Here is a 24,286-nt window from a genome sequence, read left to right as displayed (position 1 = left end):
AAAGTACTAACCAGTTACTGCCAGCAGCTGTGAAACTCTCACCTCCATTTCCTCCCGATGAGACCTGTCTCTATCTTCGAATTCACGTGTCCTTCTTCGAGCCTCTTCAAAGGCCTGTTGTGCTAATGCATCCTCCTGCTGTCAGAAGAATACATGAAATATAGATCTTAATTTTGGTTTACAGTAAGTATTTAAAATTTGGAAATGTTTCATTTTATGGAGAAACAAACAGCTGAGTATTTCTCAAAACATCAATGCCATAAAAAAATTAATGCCAGAGCTACTTTTAAAAGAAAAACCCAATGTTTTCATATTTTGAATTATACCTTGGAAACAGTAATCGTGCCCAATTATAGCCTAACATTTAAAACGCTCTTCTCTTTTCTTTCCTAAATGTTGTTGTGGGCTATCGAGTCAATTCCAACTCAAAGCGACCCTGTAAGACAGAATAGAACTGCGCCATAGGGATTCCTAGACTGAAATCTTTATAGGAGCAGATCGCCAGGTCTTTTCTCCTACAAAGCAACTAGTGAATTTGCACCACCAACGTCTGGTTAGCAGCCGAGTCAAGCGCTTAACCATTGCACCACCAGGACTCCTTTCCTAAATATTACACGAATAAAATCTGATTATTCTACTGTAGCTCTTTATTTGATGTTTTAAAACTACGCCCGTTTAATGTAGATAACAGTGTTGATGTACAACAGGGTAATTAAATAAAAAAAAAAGTTAGAACCTTACCTCATCCCATTCACCAAAATAAAATCCTGATCAAGTCAATATTTAAACCATAGAAGCACAAGAAAAAAAAATTGGTAAATACTTCTATAATTTGGGATAAAAACCAAACCACAAAACCAAAACTATTGCTGTCGGGATAAGAAAGGCCCTCTCTAGTCATGACACTAAAGCCAGACATATAAAAAACAAGATCAACAGAACTGACTGAACAAATGCTAAAAAATTCTAAACAAACAAAAAAGCCCAAGGGAAATTATCAAGAAAAAAAGTTTTAACATATGACAAATCTACCCTAGTCCTTTCTCAGTTAATGACTAGCCATCTACGTATGAAGAAAACCCAGACACCTTAAACTATTTAATGTGTCTTAAAAAAAAACCCGCAACTCACCAATTTATTCTTAAATTTTCTCCTCTACTCTTCTTTAGTCTCAGTTGGTGGCACCATTGCTACCTGAGCCATTTTGACTCTTCATTCTCCTCTTGTCTCCACAAAGCCAATAAACCACCAAGTCCTCCCCATTTGACCTCCTAAATATTTTTGGAATCTTCAGTCTCCTTCATTCCTATATACATTTTCCTAGTTCAGACCCCTAATATCTCTTCTTACCTTGATTACTGCAAAGGTCTTCCATTCTGTCACCCCTCAATCCACCAAACATCAGAGCACTCTTTCTAAAGGCTCAATTGACCGCATTGCCCCCAACTTAAAACAGCTCCCTGACTGCCTACGGCATGGGATCCTCAATCTCTGCAGTCATATACTTCTGAACACTGGGATTTTTGATGATACACTTGAAGGAACTATAAGACCCATAATACAAAAAAAACAAAACTCATCTTCCGTAATAACAACCATAAAATATGTGTGTGGTTACATAAGTAGATATGTATGCTTATATATGTACAGATAAGCACATATGAATATACAGGTACACATGTTTAGGTGTTTGTGTAGGCAAATGTATATACGTGTTTGTGTGTGCCACATAATATACTCATATAAAATAAAGCACAAAAGGAGCCCAGTTATGGATACTTCCTAGACATAACCAAAACACCTTGCAGGACTGGATTACTGGGTTTGAGGGTGTAGGACCATAATCTCGTGAAGCAACTCGGTCAACTGGCGTAACATAGCTCATAATGTTCTACATCTTAGTTTAGTGAGTAGTGTCTGGGGTCTGAAAAGCTTGCAAACGGCCACCTAAGACACAACTATTGGTCTCTACGTGTCTGTAAAAAGAGAGAAAGGAAATCAAAGACTCAAGAAACTCATCACAATGGCCTCACCTACCTTGAGACCAGAAGAACTAGATGGCGCCCAATTACCACTACTGACCATTCCGACCAAAGACACAATAGATAGTCCTGGATAGAATGGGGGGAAAATGTAGAACAAAAGTCAAATTCCTAAAACAGCCCAGGGTTACTGGACCAGTAGAGACTAGAGGAAGCCCCAAGACTACTGCCCTGAGATATCCTTTCAACGTGGAACTCAAACCACTCCCGGAGGTCACCTAACAGTCAAAAGACAGAGTGGCTCATAAAATAATTAAGATCACCCATGAATACTATGCTCCTCTGAACAATCATCTAAATGAAACCTAAGGGTCAACATTTACCCCGGACCAAAGATGAGAAGGTAAGGGGGACCAAGAAGCTAGATTAACAGAAACAGAAAAATCAGAATGGAAATATGGGAATGCTAACACATTGTGACAAGTGTAACCAACATCAATGAATAATACGTATAACTCACTATCCACTGCTGTCGAGTCAATTCCGACTCATAGTGACCCTATAGGACAGAGTAGAACTGCCCCGTAGAGTTTCCGAGGAATACGTTTAGAAACCGTTATAGGAGAACCTAACTTGCTATGTCACTTTTCTCCAAAATCACAATAAAATATTAAACAAAAACAAAACTCACCTTCCTAGTCATGGAAGCTCCACAGACACATCCAAACTCCCTGAGGGACCGAACTGCTGGGCTGAGGGCTGTGGGGACCAAGGTCTCGAGGAACATCTTGCTCAATTGGCGTAACAAGTTTATAAAGAAAATGATCTACATTCTACCTTGGTGAATAGCGTCTGAGGTCTTAAAAGCCTGTGAGCGGCCACCAAGGATATTCTACTGGTCTCAGCCCTTCATGAGCAAGGAAGATTGAAGAAAACTAAAGATACAAGGGAGAGATTAGTCCAAAGGACTAATGGACCATATCTACCACGGCCTCCACCAGACTGAGTCCAGTACAACCAGAGTGCTCTGACAAGGATCACAATAGAGGGTCCTGGACAAAGCTGGAGAAAAATATAGAACAAAATTCTAACTCAAAAAGACTTGCTGGCCTGACAGAGACTGGAGAAGCCCAGAAAGTATGGCCCCCGAATACCCTATCAGCTCAGTAATGAGGTCACTCCTGAGGCTTACCCTTCAGCGAAAGATTGAACAGGCCCATAAAAAGAGACTAACGGGGCACACCAGCCCTGCAGCAAGGACTAGAGGGCAGGAGGAGACAGGAAAGCTGGCAACAGGGAACCCAAGGTTGAGAAGGGAGAATGTTGACATGTCATGGGGTTGCTAACCAATGTCATAAAACAATATGTGTATTGCTTAATGAGAAACTAGTTTTGTAAACCTTCATCTAAATTAAAAAAAAAAAAAAAAAAAAAAACTCACCTTCCTAGATTCTTTGCAGCAAGAGATGGCTGTGTAGCTTAAGTTTTAGCCAGTGAGACAGAAGCGTAAATCACCTAACAGGGTTTTCAAGAAAGTCCTTAAGGAGACCTTTAACCCTTCTCCTTCTTCTTGGCAATTTGATGCAATGCGTGGAGATGCAAGGATTCCTGATAATATAACTGAGCTACTATAACAGGCCTGGACTGCATACTGTAGGCTATTCTGTTCTGTCTGATAAATCCTTACTCGTCACCGTTAGTTGGGTTTTTTAAATATTTGTAATTTTCACTGATAAAACGTCTATAACGTAAACAGAATAGGAAGATGTAATCAAATTTCCATTCTTATGATGCACTTACTAGTTTTATGACACAGGGCAAGTATTTCACTTTCCTAAGCCTCAGCGAACTCACATGTAGTAACATGGGCACGGTAGTAATACCTCACAAGCCTGCTGCAAAGATTAAATGAGGTAACATATGAAAAGTGCTTAGGCACACTACCTGACAGCATTCAATAAATGCTAGCTATTATTTCACAAGTATTTATGATATATAGAATGTACACATTTGATTAAATGTCATTATATATACCTACTCCATTCTCAGAATGCACTACACAACCCAGGGCAAAAGGATGCTGTTCCCAAATGACAGAGGCTTTCTATTATTTAGTTAGGTATTGACTAGGATGCACTCACTGATGACAGGGCTACTTCTTTTGTCTTATACATTCATTTATTCCACAAATATTTAGTGAGTCCTAATTATGGAAGCCATCATGCTCGGTAAAGTAGAGGGTCACCGAAAAAGAGGAAGACTCTCAATGAGATGGACTGACACAGTGGCTGCAACAATGGGCTCAAACATAGCAACGATTGTGAGGATGGCACAGGACCAGGCAAGCGTTTCATTCTGTTGTGCATGGGGTCGCTTTGAGTCAGAACTGACTGAATTGCACCTAGCAAGAACGATTATGTCTAAGAGACTGTGCTATGTGCAATGCATACAACGTGAGGGAATAAATACTGCTTTTCCTCACTGAGCTTCTGGTCCAGGGTGGCAGGTGGACAATGAATAATTACACAAATCAATATATAATTATCAACTGTGATTAAGTGCAGTAGAAGAAAACTACAAGATGAAATGAGAGTACATAAGAGATGCGACCTAACTCCCTAAGGAAGTTACTAGCCATTAATAAATACTCCAGTAATGGTCACGGATTTTTTTTTCCATTAAAAAAAGTATTATTAATATTTGCAATAAAATAAGGCAGGAGGGAGTTGGTAGCTCTCTATCTGTATTTTGTAGTTCCAGATTCTATCTTGGTCTTTTTTAGTGACATGTGAGATGGATGTACAGTGAACAGCATTCTCACTTTAACGAATGGTTAAATCTGAAAGACGATCAGTGAATACTAGTGTTATCCTGATCCTTTCCTGTTGCAATGTAAGTAACACCTCCCTTTTCAAGGACAGCATAAAGGACATTTGCTGACAGAACTACATGTTTGCCCTTAAAGTATGCTCAAATGGCTAGGGACAACGAACTCCTTCCAGTCTCAGGTGGAGGTCAGAGAAGTTTTCAACACTCTGATTCACATCAGCCACTTGTTCCACTTGTCTGTTACTCCACGCTCCGTACCACAGCCTGCACAAAGCAGCCGGGTGGGGTCATCAGAAAAGGTGGTCATGTGAATGTGAAGCCCATGTGGGAAACAGACACTTAGAGTTCTCTCATAGAGCAGGTAGAGAATATTCTTAACACTCTTGTACCAATTTGTCTATCGTATTATTTAAATCTATTGTCTGATTTTTTTTTTATGGTCTGGTAACACTGAATTCACAACAAACCCTTTCTGCAGCAATGAATTTAAAAAAATGCAAGCGCATGTGTAATGAAAAATTAGGAATCAAGTTTTCCTCCAAGAAAGATGATGATGAATGTATAATCTGCACAAAATATAGACATTTACCATTCTCTATGGGGACCAGAATGATATTACTGATCACACAAAAACCAAAAGAAATAAATTTGCTGAAGAAGCACTAGCAACTACTTCAAAGACGATTTAACACGTGCGGCTGCAGACGGTGTATTTAAGACATCACTCTGTAGATATAACTTTTCATTTAAATCAAATGATTCTTCTCAATTAATTTCACTCACGTTCTTTTGTATGTACAAAAAAAAGCAAAGCTGTTTATATGGTGGCTTTAATAACAGAAATGCTGGCAAACGGTTCAGCGATGCCAGTTTTACATCAGTGTCATCAGGTACTTCAAAGAGAAAATCTGTTAAATCCAGTAATAGCATGCAGAAATACAAATGATTTTTGCGTACTGACATTATATTCAAAAAAAAAAAAATTCGAAGGCCTTGTTAAATTCATGTGTTAATTTTTCTAACAGTTTGTAGATTCCTTTGGCTTTCCTAAGTACATATGTTTTCTGCAAATAAAGGCAGTTTTGTCTTCCTCTTCAGTTCTCCTGTCTTTGGTTTCTTTTTGGGAGCTGTATTTCTGGCAACTAAATTTGGCAAAGTATTCAGAAGAATTAGAAAGACAATTTGTTTGATAGGTCTTACTCTATAAAAATATGCCAAAGAAAGGTACTCTAAACAAAGGCAAAAATACCTGTGAAAATAATTCAGCTAAAATATTTACACAATTTAATTTTTAAAAACGGAGTTATGAATATCTTCCAGTAGCTTTGAGTTAAGCCGGTACTTCAGCATCTGTTAAGAGAACATTTTCTCAAAATTTTATATAGTCTACAGAATATAGTCAATTGAAGCTATCGACAACTTCAAATTTATTAACTACAACATGCAACTCTGAAGAAGACTGCAGGCACTTCTATGAAATTAAAATAAGACCATACTGGAAAAATATACATACACCTCCTTCAGAAATACCAGAAAAATACTAAACACGGATATGCATAAGAATCTAACAAAGTACATGAATGGATATTCTGCTTGTTATATTTTAATGTTCAGCTGATCGATATAAAGATACGTTTTTTATTTTACTTTAATGTACACAGGTTATTTTAACTTTTAAAGAAAACCTTATTTTTGAAAACAGTTTTCGAATGAAATTATTTTTCTAGGTCTAGTTGTATAATAAAATCAATATGTGTGCCAATAAATTTTAAAACATTATATAATTTTAATTATTTTAAACACCCTTTTCACTATGTGGAATGTATCAGTTTGTACAATAAATAATATGATCACGAATTATATATTAAATTATATTACATCTTTACTGAAGTAACATTAACCATGAACTTACGTGAATTTCCAAAAAACTGTTTTTGGTTCATTAGGAAGAGTGACTTCTGCCCGAATGCTGATTAGCAGAAAGACGCAAAGCTGGGTTGGGACACAAAAGGGGGCTGCCAGCCAGGCTCACTCCCTAAAGGGGCTCATTCTAGCACAAAAATTTTTATGAGAGGAGTGAAATCAACACTTTGTGAAGCTATACAGTATTACATGAGACATACTATAGGATCGCTTGAGAATAGTGGAAACCATAAGAGTAAAAAATGCTCAGGTGCAAGCAGTAAGAAAACTAAGAGTCTTCATCTAAGAATTTTCTACGTGCTAGGTAGAGCCCTTTATATATGTGATCCCATTCAAGTGCTCACAATTTTGTGGGGTAGCATTATCCTCGTAGCCTTCTGGATGATGAGGGTTACATGTGATCTCAGCAGGGCCACTTTCATTCTCTTTCCCTGGATCTCTGTTAAATTTCTGGCTGGTGTGCCATTTGGTTGCTTTCTGGTAGCTTTCCCTGATTGTTTGACACCAAAACCTCTATTGTCTGACAATATCCCTGGGCATGGACTTTTCTGAGCCCTGCTCCAAGTAAAGTTAGCCCTCTCTGATAGGACAACAGAGCTGCCAATCCTCAGGGCTTACCCCTTCTGACTGCAATAGAACTTGAGGAGCCACAGAGCTGGGGAGAAAGATGTGAGCAGATTCTGACTAAAATGTTTTCACTGTTCTGAGATTGAATAGGTTTTCTTGAATAAATGCTTCAAGGGGCTGAATTTATGCCTTTTGGTTTATTTCCAGAGATCTTAAATGGTTATTTATTTATTTACAATTTTGTCTAGTTTATCATTGCCTTCTGGGGAGAGGATCTGCCAAGCTCTTTACTCAGTCATTCAAGTCCTGCTGCTACGCTTTATTCTAATTTTTTTCCTACCCTCCCAAAGTTCTAAAGATCAAGAACAAATATGAAACTGAATCATTTATTGAACTTTGAGGTCCCCCACTGAGCAGATGGGGTAAGCCCATGAAATTTAGAAGCACTAAAAGAAAAACTTTCCCCAAATCAAGACCAGAATGTGGGTTTCAACATGTTCAGGATTCCTCAGTATTACTTGAACATATAACACTTTCTACATGTACCTTAAAGACTGAGTAAAATAGGTCTTCAGACATGAGCAAGACAAGGAGCTAAATAAAGAGGCTGTGTTCAGTGAAGCCTAAAGTCGCCCTACCTGGGCTCGCTCCTCATCAAACTCCAGGCAGCCCATACCATCCAGTCTTTGTAGATCAATCCAGCCTTTCCAGATAACACAGACTCCATTCAGAATCATGGGAGCCTTCAAATACACCTAAGACACAAACGAGGATGAAAACCAATGAAAAATTAGGAATTATAGAAAATATAAAAACCATAGCCTCTGACCATATTCTAATAAATTAATTTGGTCTACCAGAATTTTATTTCTAGCCATAACTATTCCAGATTATTTTTTTAAAGTTTTGTAAAAGTTTACAAGATTTGTAAAAACCGTAGTAAACTGATACTTGAAGTAGCCATCGTTGTTCTATCTGAAGCTGAGACAATTAGCTACTTTGCTTTGACTTGAATCTTGGGCAGAAGGATATAAAGATAGAAAACAACTGAAGTCCACTTGCCTCTGAAGACAGTACACACTGCTTCCCTCTATTTCAGTCCCTGGAGCCACCTAGGGTCAAGCTCTTCGTACCGCTCTTCAGCTTTATAAGCTAGCTCACAGCATCACAGTAATGCTGCTTTTTTAATCTTTTTTTCTTTTTTTTAACTTATGTTAGCTAGAGCTGATTTCTATTGCTTTTAACCAAAGAACCTTAACTAATATAACATTTACTGCCATATCACATTAGATGACATGTGGTTTATGCTTAGATTTCTGTTAAGATTTCAGGCAAAAGCACTGCAATCTTTTATATGGATTCTACCTCAAGCTATTTCAGTCTTTAAAATACACTGGAAAAGTTTTAAAGTCACATATCAAACATTTGTCTAGAAACTGCTAAAACAAAAAACTAAACCCATTGCCACTGAGTCAATTCCGACTCATAACAACCCTATAGGACAGAGGAGAACTGCCCTATAGGGTTTCCAAAGAGCGGCTGGTGGATTTGAACTGCCAAGCTTTTGGTTAGCAGGTTTAGCTCTTAATAAACTACATTACCAGGGTTTCCAGAAACTGCTAAGTTACCTAAAATCTAGGTAATTCAACTTCCTGTTGAAATTCTTAAACCTTTTTTTAAAGTAATATAAAATCAACTAAAATTTAATAAAAGCTTAAAAAGAAATAAAGTTAAGCATCCTGAATTCTTAATAATGGAGATGTTTATTCCTTTACACTATACTTTAAGGTGAGAAAATCAGCCAGACTTCCCATATCACATCCAACAACTGTATCTGCTGTGCATTAAAGAAACACCTAAAATGAGTGACCTGCAGTGCTATAAGGTCTCATATCACTAACAAATTAAAACAAGTTCGCTATACTTTATGCACTGAGGTTAAAAAAGGTCTGATAATTTTAGAGAGATCTTCAAAAATTTTCTCTCATCTTGTAATCCTTCAATTTTATCAGAAAACTCTTCCCACCTTGTGCTTTAGAACTTAAAACTTCAGTTTTACAGTTTCATTAACTTTTCCTCTACAAAAAATACTCAATTTCTTCATCATTCCTTTTCTTTACTTTTTAATCTTTTTATTGTACTTTATGGTTTTTTTTTTATATGAATGTTTACACAGCAAATGAGATTCTCGTTAAACAATATACATATTGCTTTGTGACACTGGTTGCCCAACCCCACAGCATGTCAACACTCTCTCCTTCTGGACCCTGGGTTCCCCATTACCAGCTTTCCTGTCCCCTTCCTGCCTTCTCGTCCTTGCCCCTGGGCTGGTGTGTCCATTTAGTCTTGTTTTGTTTTATGGGCCTGTCTAATCTTTGGCTGAAGGGTGACCCCCAGGAATGGCTTTAGTATCTAGTTAAAAGGGTGTCAGGGGCCATACTCTCGGGGTTTCTCCAGTCATCATTCCTTTTCAAGTAAACAAATAACCCTAGAGCAGAAGTCACTGTAGCTATGATTTCCAAGTTCAGATCATTTTCATTCTGCACCACCAAATTAATTCACATACTGGGTCAGAATAAGTGTTCTCTAGAGCAATTAGGGATATATTAAGAAAGGAAAGGTACTAACGCTATCATCTTGAGGTGAATACTTATTATAGTCCAGATAAGAAACATAAGGAGAAATTTGTTACAGTTCCTACAATCTTGCCACCCCAACACACTATCCTGTTTCTTTTTGTTAAATTTTATTTTGTTATTATTGAGATTATACACAAAATTGACAAAACATACACTAATTCAACTGTTCCTGCATGTACAATTCAGTAACACTGATCTAACAGTTACTTCTTAAAAATGTTATTTTAGATTTTTTTCTACATCATTTTAGGATTCTGAATAAAAATGAGCATAGATTTTTACCGTTCATTGCCTTGAACAAAGTTTAAAAAATATACAGGAAGCAGGACTTCAATGAGTTTTCAAAACCCCAGGTCACTAAATATAGCTTTATAAATGAGGTGCTTCATTTACCTACACAAAATATACTTTCGTTGGATAATGCCAGTGCTTTGTGAGCTAAAAATGAGCATTAGTTATTATTACCTTTGTCATTACACAAAATTGACAAAACAGAGTCTCATTTTGAGGAAAAACCTGGAAGCTTTATTTTCCTCCTTATTCAATTCAGCAGCTTCTTCAACAAAGAATCTTGTGACTTCCTTGTTTTTAGAGATGTTTAATAAGAAAAACTGATGTCAATAATTATAAACATGCTAGAAAAATAACTACTAGGACACCCGTAAAATAAAAACCTGTAGGATTTATGCCTTCTTTGTACATACTTACATCACTCAGCTCCACTACTAAACACAACCACTTCTCCTATTCAGAGCTCCAATAAGCCATGGTAAAGCAGTTTCTGCTTGTATCATACTTACATGAGAGAAAAAAGAACACATAAGGTTCCATTTCTCCTCCCATTTGGACTAATGGAAATAGTCTACAGTTAAGAGCTGAAACCGTTTAACCACACATTTCCTTCTGTTCCGATAACTGCTCATTCCCTTCCACACTGTAAATTTAAAATTCCACCGATGAGTCTGTAGAGTGACCTCATACTCAACACCTCTCAAAACCTAAAAACAATACCTCCCCTGTATTTCACACCAATATAATCTGAATTAGCACATCTTTTAATCAAGATTTAGAACCCCCCCACCTTCTAACAGGGGGAGAAGGGGGCATGCAGTGGGGAGTAAAACATTTTACCTACGAATGCGCATCACTATTTTAAGCTCTCATACTAATCATGAAGAGAACTCTTCTTAGCTAGCGGCAGAGACAGGTCAACTGCATACCACTTTAATCAGATTTTATGTTCTCCATCAATGGCTTATACCTTTTAGAACTGAGAATTCCATAATCTCTTATCTTATTCATATATCAACTTTCACAGTCAAAAATATATTCCTTACAAAATTACTAAACTAAAAAAACCCAATTTTTCCTGCTTTACAAATGTTCTCTTAGGACAAAGAAAACCACTGATTTGTTTTGGGACATTTCTAAATGGCTTCAGAAAGTGACTAGTTCTGAATCAAAGCTAGTGTCTAGAATCATAATTAAAAATAATATTTAGATGATTCTGATGATTTATTTAGATTTTCACATTCGAATAAACATAGTTTTATGTGTAGATCTTCAAAGCAAATGTTTGGTGCTTTTATGCATTTATGAAGACCAAACCTCAAAGTACGAAGAGAAGAAAATTCGTCACAGTTTGGCATTTTGTAATGTAATTCAATAATGTCATTTAAACACAAACACATTTTTCACAAAAAAGATGATGCCTTATTTCCAACTTTGAGAAGAAAATTTATTAGAATATGACCTAGGCATTAAACCCACTGTCCCAGAACAATAAAATATTTTATACAATATAGATTCCATAAAGCTTTTACTTTACGAAATGGGTGAAGAGATTCAGCTAATCACACAAAAACAACAAAATAACTTATCTTTCCAAAAGTCAAATATCAAAGAATGTATCAGAGACTTCACAGAAGGTTTAAAGTGACTATGAAAACCCGTTGCTATCGAGTCAGTTCTGATTCATAGTGACCCCACAGACAGAGCAGAAGTGCCCCACAGAGTTTCCAAGGAGCGCCTGGTGGATTTGAACAAAGTTATTATGGCTTCACAGTTGTATCCTTTCGGAAATAAGGTAAAAGTTTAACACAATTTTTTATCAACTCAAGCTCTAAATACTAGTGCTTGAAATGCTATATTCAATCTACATTATACATGAAATAACTCTTTTCACACACTGTAGCTCTAAATTCTATGTCAAGTACAGTGATAACAAAAACACATTTGCACCATCAACTGATAAATGAAAAAATTAAACGAATTTTGAAAATGTACCATTATCCATACGGAAACCCTGGTGGCATAGTGGTTAAGAGCTATGGCTGCTAACCAAAAAGCTGGCAGTTCGAATCCACCAGGTGCTCCTTGGAAACTCTATGGGGGAGTTCTACTCTGTCCTGTAGGGTCACTATGAGGCGACTGATTCAAAGGCAACGGGTTTGATTTTTCAGTTTTATTATCCATACAATGGAATATTCCAAAACCAAACCAAACCCATTGCTGTCGGGTCAATTTCGACTTACAGCAACCCTACAGAACAAAACTGAACTGCCCCCTATGGTTTCCAAGGAGCAGCTGGTGGATTTGAACTGCTGACCTTTTGGTTAGCAGCCGAGCTCTTAATCACTATGCCACCAGGGCTCCGGTGGAATATTATTCAGCTATAAAAAGGAATGGAAACCCTGGTGGCGTAGTGGTTAAGTGCTATGGCTGCTAACCAAAGGGTCGGCAGTTTGAATCCGCCAGGAGCTCCTTGGAAACTCTATGGGGCAGTTCTACTCTGTCCTGCAGGGTCGCTATGAGTCGGAACCGACTCGACGGCAGTGGGTTTGTTTTTTTTTTTGGTATAAAAAGGAATGAAGTACTAATACATGCTGTAACATGGATCAACTTTCCAAACATTACGCTAAGTGAAAGAAGCCAGATAAACGTCTTATATTATACGATTCCATTTATATGAAATGACCAGAACAGGCAAACCCATTGAGACAGAAGTCGATTAGTAGTTGCCAACAGCTGGGAGGAGGATGGAATAGAGAGTAATTGCTAATGATATGAGATTTCTTTCTGGACTGATGAAAATATTCTGCAATAATACTGACGGTTACACAACTCTGTGAATATACTAATATTTATTACAACACAATGAAATACCACTTTACACCCACTAAGATGATAGCAGAGACACAAACAAATACTTGTACACCAATGTTCACTCCAGCATTATTACAAAACCCCAGTGTCCATCAACAGATGAATGGATACACAAAATATAGTAAATCCATACAATGAAAAACTATTCAGCCATAAAGAGAAATGAAGTTCTACCAGACTTAATGGTCTGACTGAGACTAGAAGGACCCCAGAGGTCATGGTCCCCAGATCTTCTGTTAGCCCAAGACAAGAACCATTCCCAAAGCCAACTCTTCAGACAGGGATTGGACTGGACTACGGGATAGAAAATGATACTGGTTAAGAGTGAGCTTCTTGGATCAAGTAGACACATGAGACTACGTGGGCAGCTCCTGTCTGGAGGGGAGAGGAGAGGGCAGAGGGGGTCAGAAGCGGGCCTAATGGACTGGAAAAGAGAGAGTGGATGGAAGGAGTGTGCTGTCTCATTAGGGACAGAGCAACTAGGAGTTTATGGCAAGGTGCATATAAATTTTTGTATGACAGACTGACTTGATTTGTAAACTTTCACTTAAAACACAATAAAAATTAAAAAAAAAAACAGAAATGAAGTTCTGATACATGCTACAACATGGATAAACCTTAAAAACACTATGCTGAGTGAAATAAGTCAGATACAAAAGGACAAATACTGAATATTCCCACTTATATGAAATACCCAGAAGAGTCAGTGCATAGATACAAAATTAAATAGTGGTTACCAGGGACTTGGGGAAGAAGGGATGGGACTTACTGCTTAATAGATACTGAGTTTCTATTTGAGGTAATGTAAGTAGAAGCAACCGGAATTCCTCATACACTGCTGGTGGGAGTGGAAAATGGCACAACTATTTAGGAAAACAGAGCGGCTGTTTGTTATGAAGTTAAACATTCATCTACCACACTACCACTCCTAGTTATTTAGCATAGGGAAATGAAAGCATATGTCCACAGAAAGACTTGTACCTGAATGTTCATAGTACCTTTAGTTAAAACAGGTCCCTGGGTGGTGCAAACATCTTATGCTTCGTTACCAACTAAAAGGTTAGCGGTTTGAATCCACCCAGCGGCACTGCAGAAGAAAGGTGTGATGATCTACTTCCGTAAGATCAGAGCCATTGAAAACCCTATGGAGTGTAGTTCTATTCTGAGCGACACACGTGGGGTTGTCATGAGTCAGAATCAACTCAACGGCAACAGGTTTGGATTTTGGTATGTATTTATGTATATGTATTTAAGCACAATATACACATATATAACAAAGTGGCTCGAAAGATATTCACAAAGATGTTATGAGCTACTAACTCTGGGTAGTTGTTGCTGTTTGCTGCTCTGGAGTCAGCCCCTGACTCATGGTACCCCTGATGCACAACGAAATGAAATACTACCCAGAGTACCACACCATCTCCATGATTGGTGAAAGAGCGGACCACTGTTATCCACGGGGTTTGTCACTGGCTGATTTTTGGAAGTGGATTGCCAGGCCTTTCTTCCTAGTCTGTCTTAGTCTGGAAGCACCACTGAAGCCTGTTCATTATCATAGCAACATGCAAGCCTCCACTGACAGACTGGCGGTAACTGCACGTAAGGTGTATTGGCCAGGAATCGAATACAGGTCTCCCACACAGAAGGTGAGAATTCCACCACTGAGCCCCACTGTCCCCCCACTCTGGGTGGTAGAAATACGAGTTTTCTTATCTTGCATTTTCTAATTTTTCTTCAATAAATATACTTGTATAATAAAGAAAATATTTACATTAACTTATAAAATAAATAATTGTTTTAAAAGGAGATTACAAAAGGAAGGGAATATTGTCACTATGTTTAACTCCAAGGCAGAATGTGAAGAGTGGAAAGAAAATGTGGGATCAGATAAAACTTGGGTTTAAATTCTAGCTTTATCAGTGTGTCTGAAACAAATTACTTAAATCTGCTAAGCCTGTTTCCTTACGAATAAAGCCAGGGCTAAATCATGCCTCCATCATAGGTGCTAGCAAAAATTAGACAAGTGAATGTACACAAAACATGAAATATATAGAACACCACAGAAATGGTAATGCTGACACACACCAATTTCTACCGTTGTTTTACACAATAATTTCCTTCCAAGGGAAAGAAGCCATTTTTTTCTGGGACAATGAACAGCTGTTCCTGCTCACAGACCAATGAATCAGCAGACAAGCAGTAACACTAGGATGGTCATAGGTACCCACGAAAACAAGATACTCCACTAAAGAAGTATGTACTCTGCCTTTTAGTTACAATCATTTCTGTAGTCTATTTAACAGATTCTTTTAGAAGATACTTAATTCTGACTCATCCTTCTTCGGCCACATGCTCCTCCCTGTTTATAAACGCACAGTCAGCCACTGGCCTGCCAGATGATCACTACAGACAGTCATTCAATCCTGTTTGCCTCTGAATCATAATTGGGTTGCATATAAGTGTAAAAATAGCTTCTTCTTAGTGATTTAATGTAATTTACCAATCTACTTCTTACAGCTCAATAGAGAAATCATTCTGGATAACTACAGAATGTGCTTGGCACTTATAGACTATGTGTGTGTGTACGCACATGTGCGCATATACACACACATTCAATAAATGGATGCATGAACTAAACTCAAAGTTTCTTCAGGAATAAATGAGACTTTTTTGCAAACTCATGAAAATCTAATAACGTGGCACCCTTGTGCTTTCTACATAATTATTTTGTTTTCATTGTACTTTTCTTTCCTAAATGAACGACCAAGCCAAAATTCTGACTTTCGAGCTTCAATTGCTGCCTCTTGTTTCGTCTGAGGCTATGCAATAAGGAGAGGTAGGGGAATCTATCAGTTATAGCCTCAGATAAAAATACTGCATCCAGGAAACAACAACAGGATGCTATCAAAAATGAACATCTGTAGTACAAAAGAGAGCTAGGAAATTAAATACATCATAGTAGAAATTAAGACTCAGTAAAAAGATTTTGAAGATGAAGCAGAGGAAACTGTTAAGAAGGCAGACCAAAAAGACAAAGTGAAAAAGAAAAAGACTGGTCCTGGCAGTCCAACATCCAAATAATAGGAGTTTCAGAAAAAGAACAGAGACAAAGAAAGGAAGTCATCCATGAAATACTTCAAGAAAATTTCCCAGACTGAATGATACAGAACTACCATATTGAAAAGGTCCACCAAGTACCCTACACAATGAATATGGATCTACGGTTGTTGTTAGGTGTCAAGTCAATTTCAACCCGTAACAATCCCATATGACAGAGTAGAACAAGAACTGCCCCATAGGATTTTCTAGGCTGTAAATCTTTACAGGAGCAGATCACCAGGTCTTTCTACTGCAGAGCCACTGGGTGGGTTTGAACCATCAACCTTTTGGTTAGCAACCAATTACATTGTATTGTTGTGCCACCAGCTACAATACCAAAATATAGAGACAAAGAAGACTTTAGAAACTCCTGTACGGGGGGAAACTGGTCACCAAACCCAAAAACCAATGCTGTCGAGCCGATTCCGACTCATAGCGACCCTATAGGGCAGAGAAGAACTGCCCCATAGAGTTTCCAAGGAGCACCTGGCGGATTTGGACTGCCAACAATGGATCAAAAATCAGAATGGCCTGAGATTCTCCACAGGAACATTGAAGGCAATCAGACAATGAAACGAGGTCTTCTTAAAGAAAATAATCTCAAACTTTAGAACCAGCCACTGTGCAGGAAAAATAAAGATCTTTTCAAACATACACATACTCAAAAATTTAGCTCTTGTGTGCTCTTTTCCAAAAAGTAACTGATCACCAAAACCAGGCTATAAATCAAGAGAAAGATATGGGATCCAAAAAAGAGAGGCATACTACAGGAGAGGGTAAAGACAGAACCCAGTATGACAGCAGTGTATCAGGTGTAGAGGCAACCAGTCTAGAGTTAAGGCACAGACATTTTGAAGGTGGTCTTCACCAAGACCCTACTTTTTAACCTAAGGGCAGAATGTCCACATAAGCCTAGATTATTTGTAGTATGCTTATCTTTACTGTGTGCCAATGAAGTTCCTGCCTTCCACCCTTTCCTGCTGCTACTAGGACCAGCTAAGGATACTTATTTCACCTCAAAAAGATGATCTGCACTGACCTACTTCTGTGAAAAGGAGGTAGGCCATGGTGAGCTTGAATACAAAGGTTGGTGAATACAAAGCAGCCCACTCCCTCTGACCTTATTTCTTCCAGGACTCTGGCACCTGGTTCACACTACGCCAAATGCCTCAACTCAAGTATGAGCCCTAGGATTCCCATGGCTCACTCATGACTCTGCTCATGGACTTCCCCAGAAGGGGCTCTTAAAAATTCTCAGGGAAGCTGAAGCCAGACTTGACTCTGAGATGCTGTTCGGTTTATCTTCTCCTAGGAACTTTCATTTTGAAGTGACATTATAGCTTTTTATTTACACAGTCATAAAGTTTGTGCTCACTAACTTTTCCAAAACCAAACAGTGCATTATGTGTGTATGTGTGTGTATATATGAAACAAAAAAACAGAGAAAAGGGAAAAAAGTTATCAACCAGGACAGTGGTTGTATGAAAAAAAAAAAATTTCTTATGCATTCATGAAGTCAGTCAACTCTCTCCCCTTAAAAATAATTAACGGAAATAAAACCTTTTCTTTAAAAATACAATAAGCCTATCTTTGAACTAAATGACTCTAAGGCTTCTAGCTCTAAACTGTATGATCCAATTATTAAAGTATTACAGAATACTTGAAACATGTTAAGCAAACCAGATTATATATTTCAATATACTAAGCTGTCACTAAGTGCTGGAAAATAAATATATTTTAGTTGAATTGGAATACTTAAAATATAAAGCTAACATAGCTTATTGTAAAGTGGCCTCCATTTCTCTTGGGGAAAATCATATTCCAGAGCATCATCGCAGGTATCTTGTTTTTGGAGTAACTACGTTATCTAAAAAGGAGAAGGAACTTGTTGAGCTTGAATAGGATTTCTCAAAGCTAGTATCAAGGAGTCCTGTGAACCCTGCCAAATTGTGGATGGTATATAAACAGACACAGTATTTATTCTGGGACAAAGATCCTGCAGCCAAGTAAGCAAAAGGCTCCAGAAGGAGCAGAGTCACAGACCTTTGGAGAAGGTCATTAAAAACAAGATTCTATCCCCGTACACCCATTCATTAAGTTAAACGCTGTTCAATTTTGCTTTGCTACTTTGTCTTAGGCATCTAGTGCTTCTATGACAGAAATACCAGAAGTGGGTGTCTTTAACAAAGAGAAATTTATTCCTCACGGTAAAGTAGGCTAAAAGTCCAAACTCAGGGCATCAGCTCCTGTGGAAGGCTTTCTCTCTCTGTTGGCCTTCTCATCAATGTTCCCCCAGACTAGAGCTTCTCTGCACAGGACTCGGGGTTCAAAGTATGCATTCTGTGCCCGGCACTGCTTTCTTGGTGGTGTGAGGTCCCTCCCCACCCGCCTCCCCCGGTCTCTCTGCTAGCTTCTTTCTTTTATATCCCAAGAGGCTGCCTCAAGACACAATCCAATCTTGTAGACTGAGTCCTGCCTCACTAAGGCAACTGCCACCTATCCTTCCTCATTAACATCACAGAGGCAGGATTTACAACACATAGGAAATCACCCAATACCGGGAATCAAGGCCTAGCCAAACCGATACACACGTTTTTGGGGGGACACAATTCAATATCCTCTGAAACTCAATACGTAAGATTTTTGTTTTAAGTACAGAAGTCCAGAAAGTGGGAAAAAATGAACACACAACCTAAAATTTTTTAAAAGTACCTACTCTGATGACATATGCTTTAAAACTACTTACTGATACCCACTGCTAATGTCATTTGACTATCAATTAAAATGATAAACGTCATAAACAAAGAGTTTAATCTTTGTTTTTGGAGCCAACGTATTAAAACTAAATAGTACATTCAATTTCCACAGGAAAATGGTAAACAAACAGTAGCACTGTAAAGTTCATGTTTCAGTTTATAAAATATTTTTTCATACTCTGTAACTCACAAATTCAGATCACATAGTAAGCACACACACAATCATTAATTCAAAATCCTACTGAGGTTATGAAACACAGATTACATGCAAAAATCATTAATCTGACCACTCAAGACAAATAATTTATAGTCGGCCATAGTCATTTGCATTAATTTGAGGTAAAAAATAATTGGAAATAGGTCCTCAGAGGAATGATCGAAGGAATTGAAGTTGCTTGGTCTACAAAAATTTAACCCAAGCACGGTTAAAATTCTTATCAGTTGCTTTCCTTGTCTTCTGACAGTCAAATTAGAGGAAATCATCTTAAGTAAAGAAGAATTAAGTACATCTTGGCTGTCAGGGTCTATAACCACAACAGGATAGACCACTTGGGAAAGATGTGGTGTTCCAACACGTGCATGGCTACCTAAAGTGAAACTGACCTAAGGCATGCTATTAAAAAAAAAAATAGCCTTGATTAAATTATCTATATTCTCACCCTATAAAACCGAATAGCTTAACTTTGGGTATAGAGTTTTGCAATTTAAAAGGCATTTTCCCATGTTCTGGTGCCTCATTTAATTCTCACATGAGGTGTATGAATAGGGCAGATATTCTGATCCCCATTTACAGGTAAAGAAAAGTTATGACTGTCTTTTGACTCAAATCCAGAGATCTTTCCCCCATACTGTATTATTTTAAACCTCTCCTGAGAAAGACCCTTATTAAGAGCCCATGTAGACAGCTCACTAGACATGTGAGTACAGAAGTTTCAAATATATTTGAAAGACTGGTTATAAACATCTGTGCCCTGACATGATCTTGCATAAAACACCTATTTATGGTTAATTATCCAATAAGGAGCCCTGGTGGCACAGTGGTTAATGCGCTCAGCTGCCAACTGAAAAGTCAGCAGTTCAAACCAAAAGCTAGCTGCTCCACAGGAGGAAGATGTGGTAGTCTGCTTCAGTAAAGATTTACGGCCTTAGAAACCCTATGGGGCAGTTATATTGTCCTACAGGGTCGCTGTGAGTCGGAATCAACTCAACGGCAGCAGGTCCAGGTCTAGGTCATCCAATAACAACCACGCAGTCACTGGGTGGCAGAGTTAGTGAAGCAGTTGACAACTAACTGAAAAGTTGACAGTCCAAACCCACCCAGAGGCACCTCTGAAGAAAGGCCTGGGATCTGCTTCCCAAAAGTTACAGCCTCGAAACCATACAGAACACAGTTCTACTCTGCAACACATGGGGTCACCATGAGTCAGAATTAACTCAATGGCAACTGATACTGGTATCCATTAACATACTTTCCTTAGTGAAGACCCTTGGTTTAAAAATAGTCTATTTATAGAACCATAAGGCAGAAAGAATGAATTAAAGGACTGATTTAGCCAAGCCCATTTTCTTAAATCATAAAAACATATTTAAAATAAAAATCAGACCCACCTGGAGCAAAGGAGAATGAAGAACACCAAAGACACAAGGAAAATACGAGACCAAGAGACAGAAAGGGCCACATAAACCAGAGACTCCATCAGCCTGAAACCAGAAGGACTAGACAGTGCCTGGCTACCACCACTGACTGCCCTGACAGGAAACACAACAGAGACCCTGATGGAGGAGAAAAGCGGCGGGGGGGGGGGGGGGGGGGAGTAGGGGAGGCGGATGACTCAATTCTATTAAAAAGACCAGACTTAATGGTATGACTGAGACTGGAGGGACCCCAGAAGACACAGCCCCTGGACTCTCTGTTAGCCCAGAACTGAAACCATTTCCAAAGCCAAATCTTCAGACAAAGATTAGACTGGACTATAAGGCATAAAACGATACTCCTGAAAAGAGTGCTCTTAGCTCAAGCAGACCAAACCAAAACCAAACCCACTGCCATCAACTCCATTCCTACTCAGAGACCACATGAGACTAAATGAGCAGATCCTTCTGGAGGTGAGATGAGAAGGCAAAAGGGACAAACGCTGGCTGAACGGACACGGGAAATCCGGGGTGAAAAGAGGAACGTGCTGTCACATTACAGGGAGAGCAACTAGGGTCACATAACAACGTGTATATAAATTTTTGTATAAGAAACTAACTTGAACTGTAAACTTTCACTTAAAGCACAATAAAAAAAAATAAATATTAAAACAAAACAAAAATCAGAATATGGAGCTTCTTGTTTCCTCTCTATTAGTATTCTAATTTTTTTCTGAGTTCACTAAAATTGGTATCGTGGCAGCTGCCACTATGATAGCCCCTAATGATCCCTGCCTACTGATATTCACGCCTATGTGTAAATCCCTTCTCTCCTTTTGAGTGTGGGCTAGATTCAGTGACTCTTTTCTAATGAACAGAATAAGACACAAGTGACTCAGAGAATAGGTCATAAAACAGGTCATACATTTTTCTTTCTTTCTTGAATTACTCATTCTGGGGGAAGCCATCTGGTAAGCAGCTCTACTGAGAGACCCACATCGCAAGCCTCCTACCAACAGTCATGTGAGTGAAGGTGGAAGTGGATCCTTCAGCTCCAGTCAAGTCTTCAGAGACTGCACAGCCCCAGCCAACAGCGTGACTATAATCTCACGAGAGACCACCTGGCCAAGTCACTTCCAGATTCCTCATGCTCAAAAACTATGTAAGATAATAAATGGTTATTGTTTTTTAAGCTACTAAATTTTAAGGTAATTTGCTACACAAGAATAGATAATTAAAACAGACCTAATCAACAATTCAGAATAACAATTTCTAAAAAGAATTAGTTACAATGCTATGCCTCCACTTTAGCTCAAAAAAAGTGGATTTTGCTGACATTAGACAACTATTATTTCAATATTAAAAAAACTTCACAAATAATTTTTGATCATACAACAAGATTATTTTCTGAATGTAAAGAAACTGATTTCAAAAATTCATTTTCTAGTTATATAATTTTATTCATGGTAAAAATTCATTCTCTAAATTCTGTCAAACACTATAATCCAGATTTAACCAGATTTTTAATTCCTGATTACAGAGAAACATATTCTATTAATCTATCCAATCAAATAAACTCCGCTCGTCCCAAAAAACTTTGATTTTATATAGGAGTATCTCAACCTACTTCTGAAAATCATCCACTGAAAACCTTACGGAGCGCAGTTTTACTTTGATGAAAATGGGGCAGTTGGAATCGACTTGATGACAACTTGTAGTGTTGTGCGTATAAATACTTATCAAAAAATCTTCAAAAGTTAAACCAGTCTGACGACCTGACATACAATATTCAACTTACATAATGGGTCAGATATACAGATTTCAAAGTACTATTTTTAAAAAGCCTAACTGTAAATCAATATAACTTACTTCCTAAGGGCTTTAATTTCCTAATAAAATTATAGACAAAACATTTAATCTCTCCACTGGCATGATATCAATTAATGATTCATTTCTCCTTACAAAAAAATATGAACACAAACGGTTTGGCAATATAGTAACTAACTTGCTACAATGGAAAATGCTTCACCAACTAGAGCCTGGGAAAAAGACCTAGAAGTCCAACATACAGAGGCAATTATTAAGGATATGAAAAGAAATGAGATACTCAAGAGAGACTATGAAAAGAGAGGCAGGCTGGGGTCACACTCAGAGCAAAGCCTCCCTAAAGAAGATGGATATGCTGTAAAATTAGGCTTATGGAAGGGATGGTCAGACATGTAGGAAATGAAACATAAAAACCAGGAAAGCTGGACTGGACCAAAAGCAAAGAAGTTTCCGGGATAAAACGAATGCTTCAAAGGTCAGCGGAGCAAGGGCGGGGGGTTGGGGACCATGGTTTAAGGGGACTTCTAAGTCAATTGGCAAAATAATTCTATTAGGAAAACATTCTGCATCCCACTTTGAAATGTGGCATCTGGGGTCTTAAATGCTAATAAGCGGCCATCTAAGATGCATCAATTGGTCTCAACCCACCTGGAGCAAAGGAGAATGAAGAACACCAAGGTCACACGACAACTAAGAGCCCAAGAGACAGAAAGGGCCACATGAACCAGAGACCTACATCATCCTGAGACCAGAAGAACTAGTTGGTGCCTGGCCACAATCGATGACTGCCCTGACAGGGAGCACAACAGAGAACCCCTGAGGGAGCAGGAGATCAGTGGGATGCAGACCCCAAACTCTCATAAAAAGACCAAACTTAATGGTCTGACTGAGACTAGAGGAATCCCGGCGGCCATGGTCCCCAAACCTTCTGTTGGCACAGGATGGGAACCATCCCCAAAGACAATTCATCAGACATGAAAGGGACTGGACAGTGGGTGGGAGAGAGACGCTGATGAAGAGTGAGCTAATAATATCAGGTGGACACTTGAGACTGTTGGCATCTCCTGTCTGGAGGGGGGATGGGAGGATAGAGAGAGTGGGAACCTGGCAAAATTGTCGCGAAAGGAGAGACTAGAAGGGCTGACTCATTAGGGGGAGAGCAAGTGGGAGTACGGAGTAAGATGTATGTAAACTTATATGTGACAGACTGACTTGAATTGTAAACGTTCACTTGAAGCTCAATAAAAGTTAAAAAAAAAAAAAAAAACCAGGAAAGCACCACCAAACACATGAAAAGACGCTCACCACCATTAGGCATCAAAAACCAAACCTGTTGCTGCCGAATCCATTCTGACTCATATCAACCCTACTGGACAGAGTAGAAGTGCCCCAACAGGTTTCCAAGGACCAAGTGGTGGATCTGAACTGCTGATCTTTTGGTTGACAGCTGAGCTCTTAACCACTGGGACACCAGGGCTCCAGCTCATTAGCCATCACAGATGTAAATCAAAACCACAGTAAGATACCATTTCACTCCTACTAGGATGGCTAAAGATTAAAAAAGAAAATAACACATTTTGCCGAGCATGTGGGGAAACAGGAACTCTTACCCATTGCTGATAGGTATGCAAAATGGTATAGCTGTTGTGGAAAACAATGTTGTGGTTCCCTGAAAAACTAAAAATAGAAATACCATCCCCATTAACCTGCTGCCATCAAGTCAATTCTGACTCACAGCGACCCTACAGGGCAGAAAAGAACTGCCCCATAGGGTTTCCAAGGAGCAGCTGGTGGATTAGAACTGCTGACCTTTTGGTTACCAGCTGAGCTCTTAACTACAATGCCACCAGGGCTCCAGAACTACCGT

At 38.5% G+C, this 24,286-nt stretch overlaps 1 protein-coding gene across 2 annotated transcripts in view; it reads right to left on the bottom strand.

Moving 5' to 3' along the window:
- CBFB (core-binding factor subunit beta) overlaps positions 1-24,286 on the bottom strand; it is a 58,387-nt gene that overhangs the window by 21,681 nt on the left and 12,420 nt on the right. Inside the window, exons 4-5 of one of the 2 annotated variants that reach the window (XM_049864000.1) lie at positions 7,940-8,056; positions 12-138 (exon numbers count right to left, since the gene is read on the bottom strand). In XM_049864000.1, coding sequence (XP_049719957.1) covers positions 12-138; positions 7,940-8,056 — 244 coding nt within the window. The remainder of the gene's footprint in view (positions 1-11; positions 139-7,939; positions 8,057-24,286) is intronic. The other variant, XM_049863999.1, reaches the window with a different exon arrangement.

Source organism: Elephas maximus, chromosome 21, assembly GCF_024166365.1.
Source record: "Elephas maximus indicus isolate mEleMax1 chromosome 21, mEleMax1 primary haplotype, whole genome shotgun sequence".
NCBI classification, from domain to species: Eukaryota; Metazoa; Chordata; class Mammalia; order Proboscidea; family Elephantidae; genus Elephas; species Elephas maximus.
The sequence above is the reverse complement of the archived record's forward strand: the minus strand, read 5'-3'. Positions and strand labels throughout refer to the sequence as shown.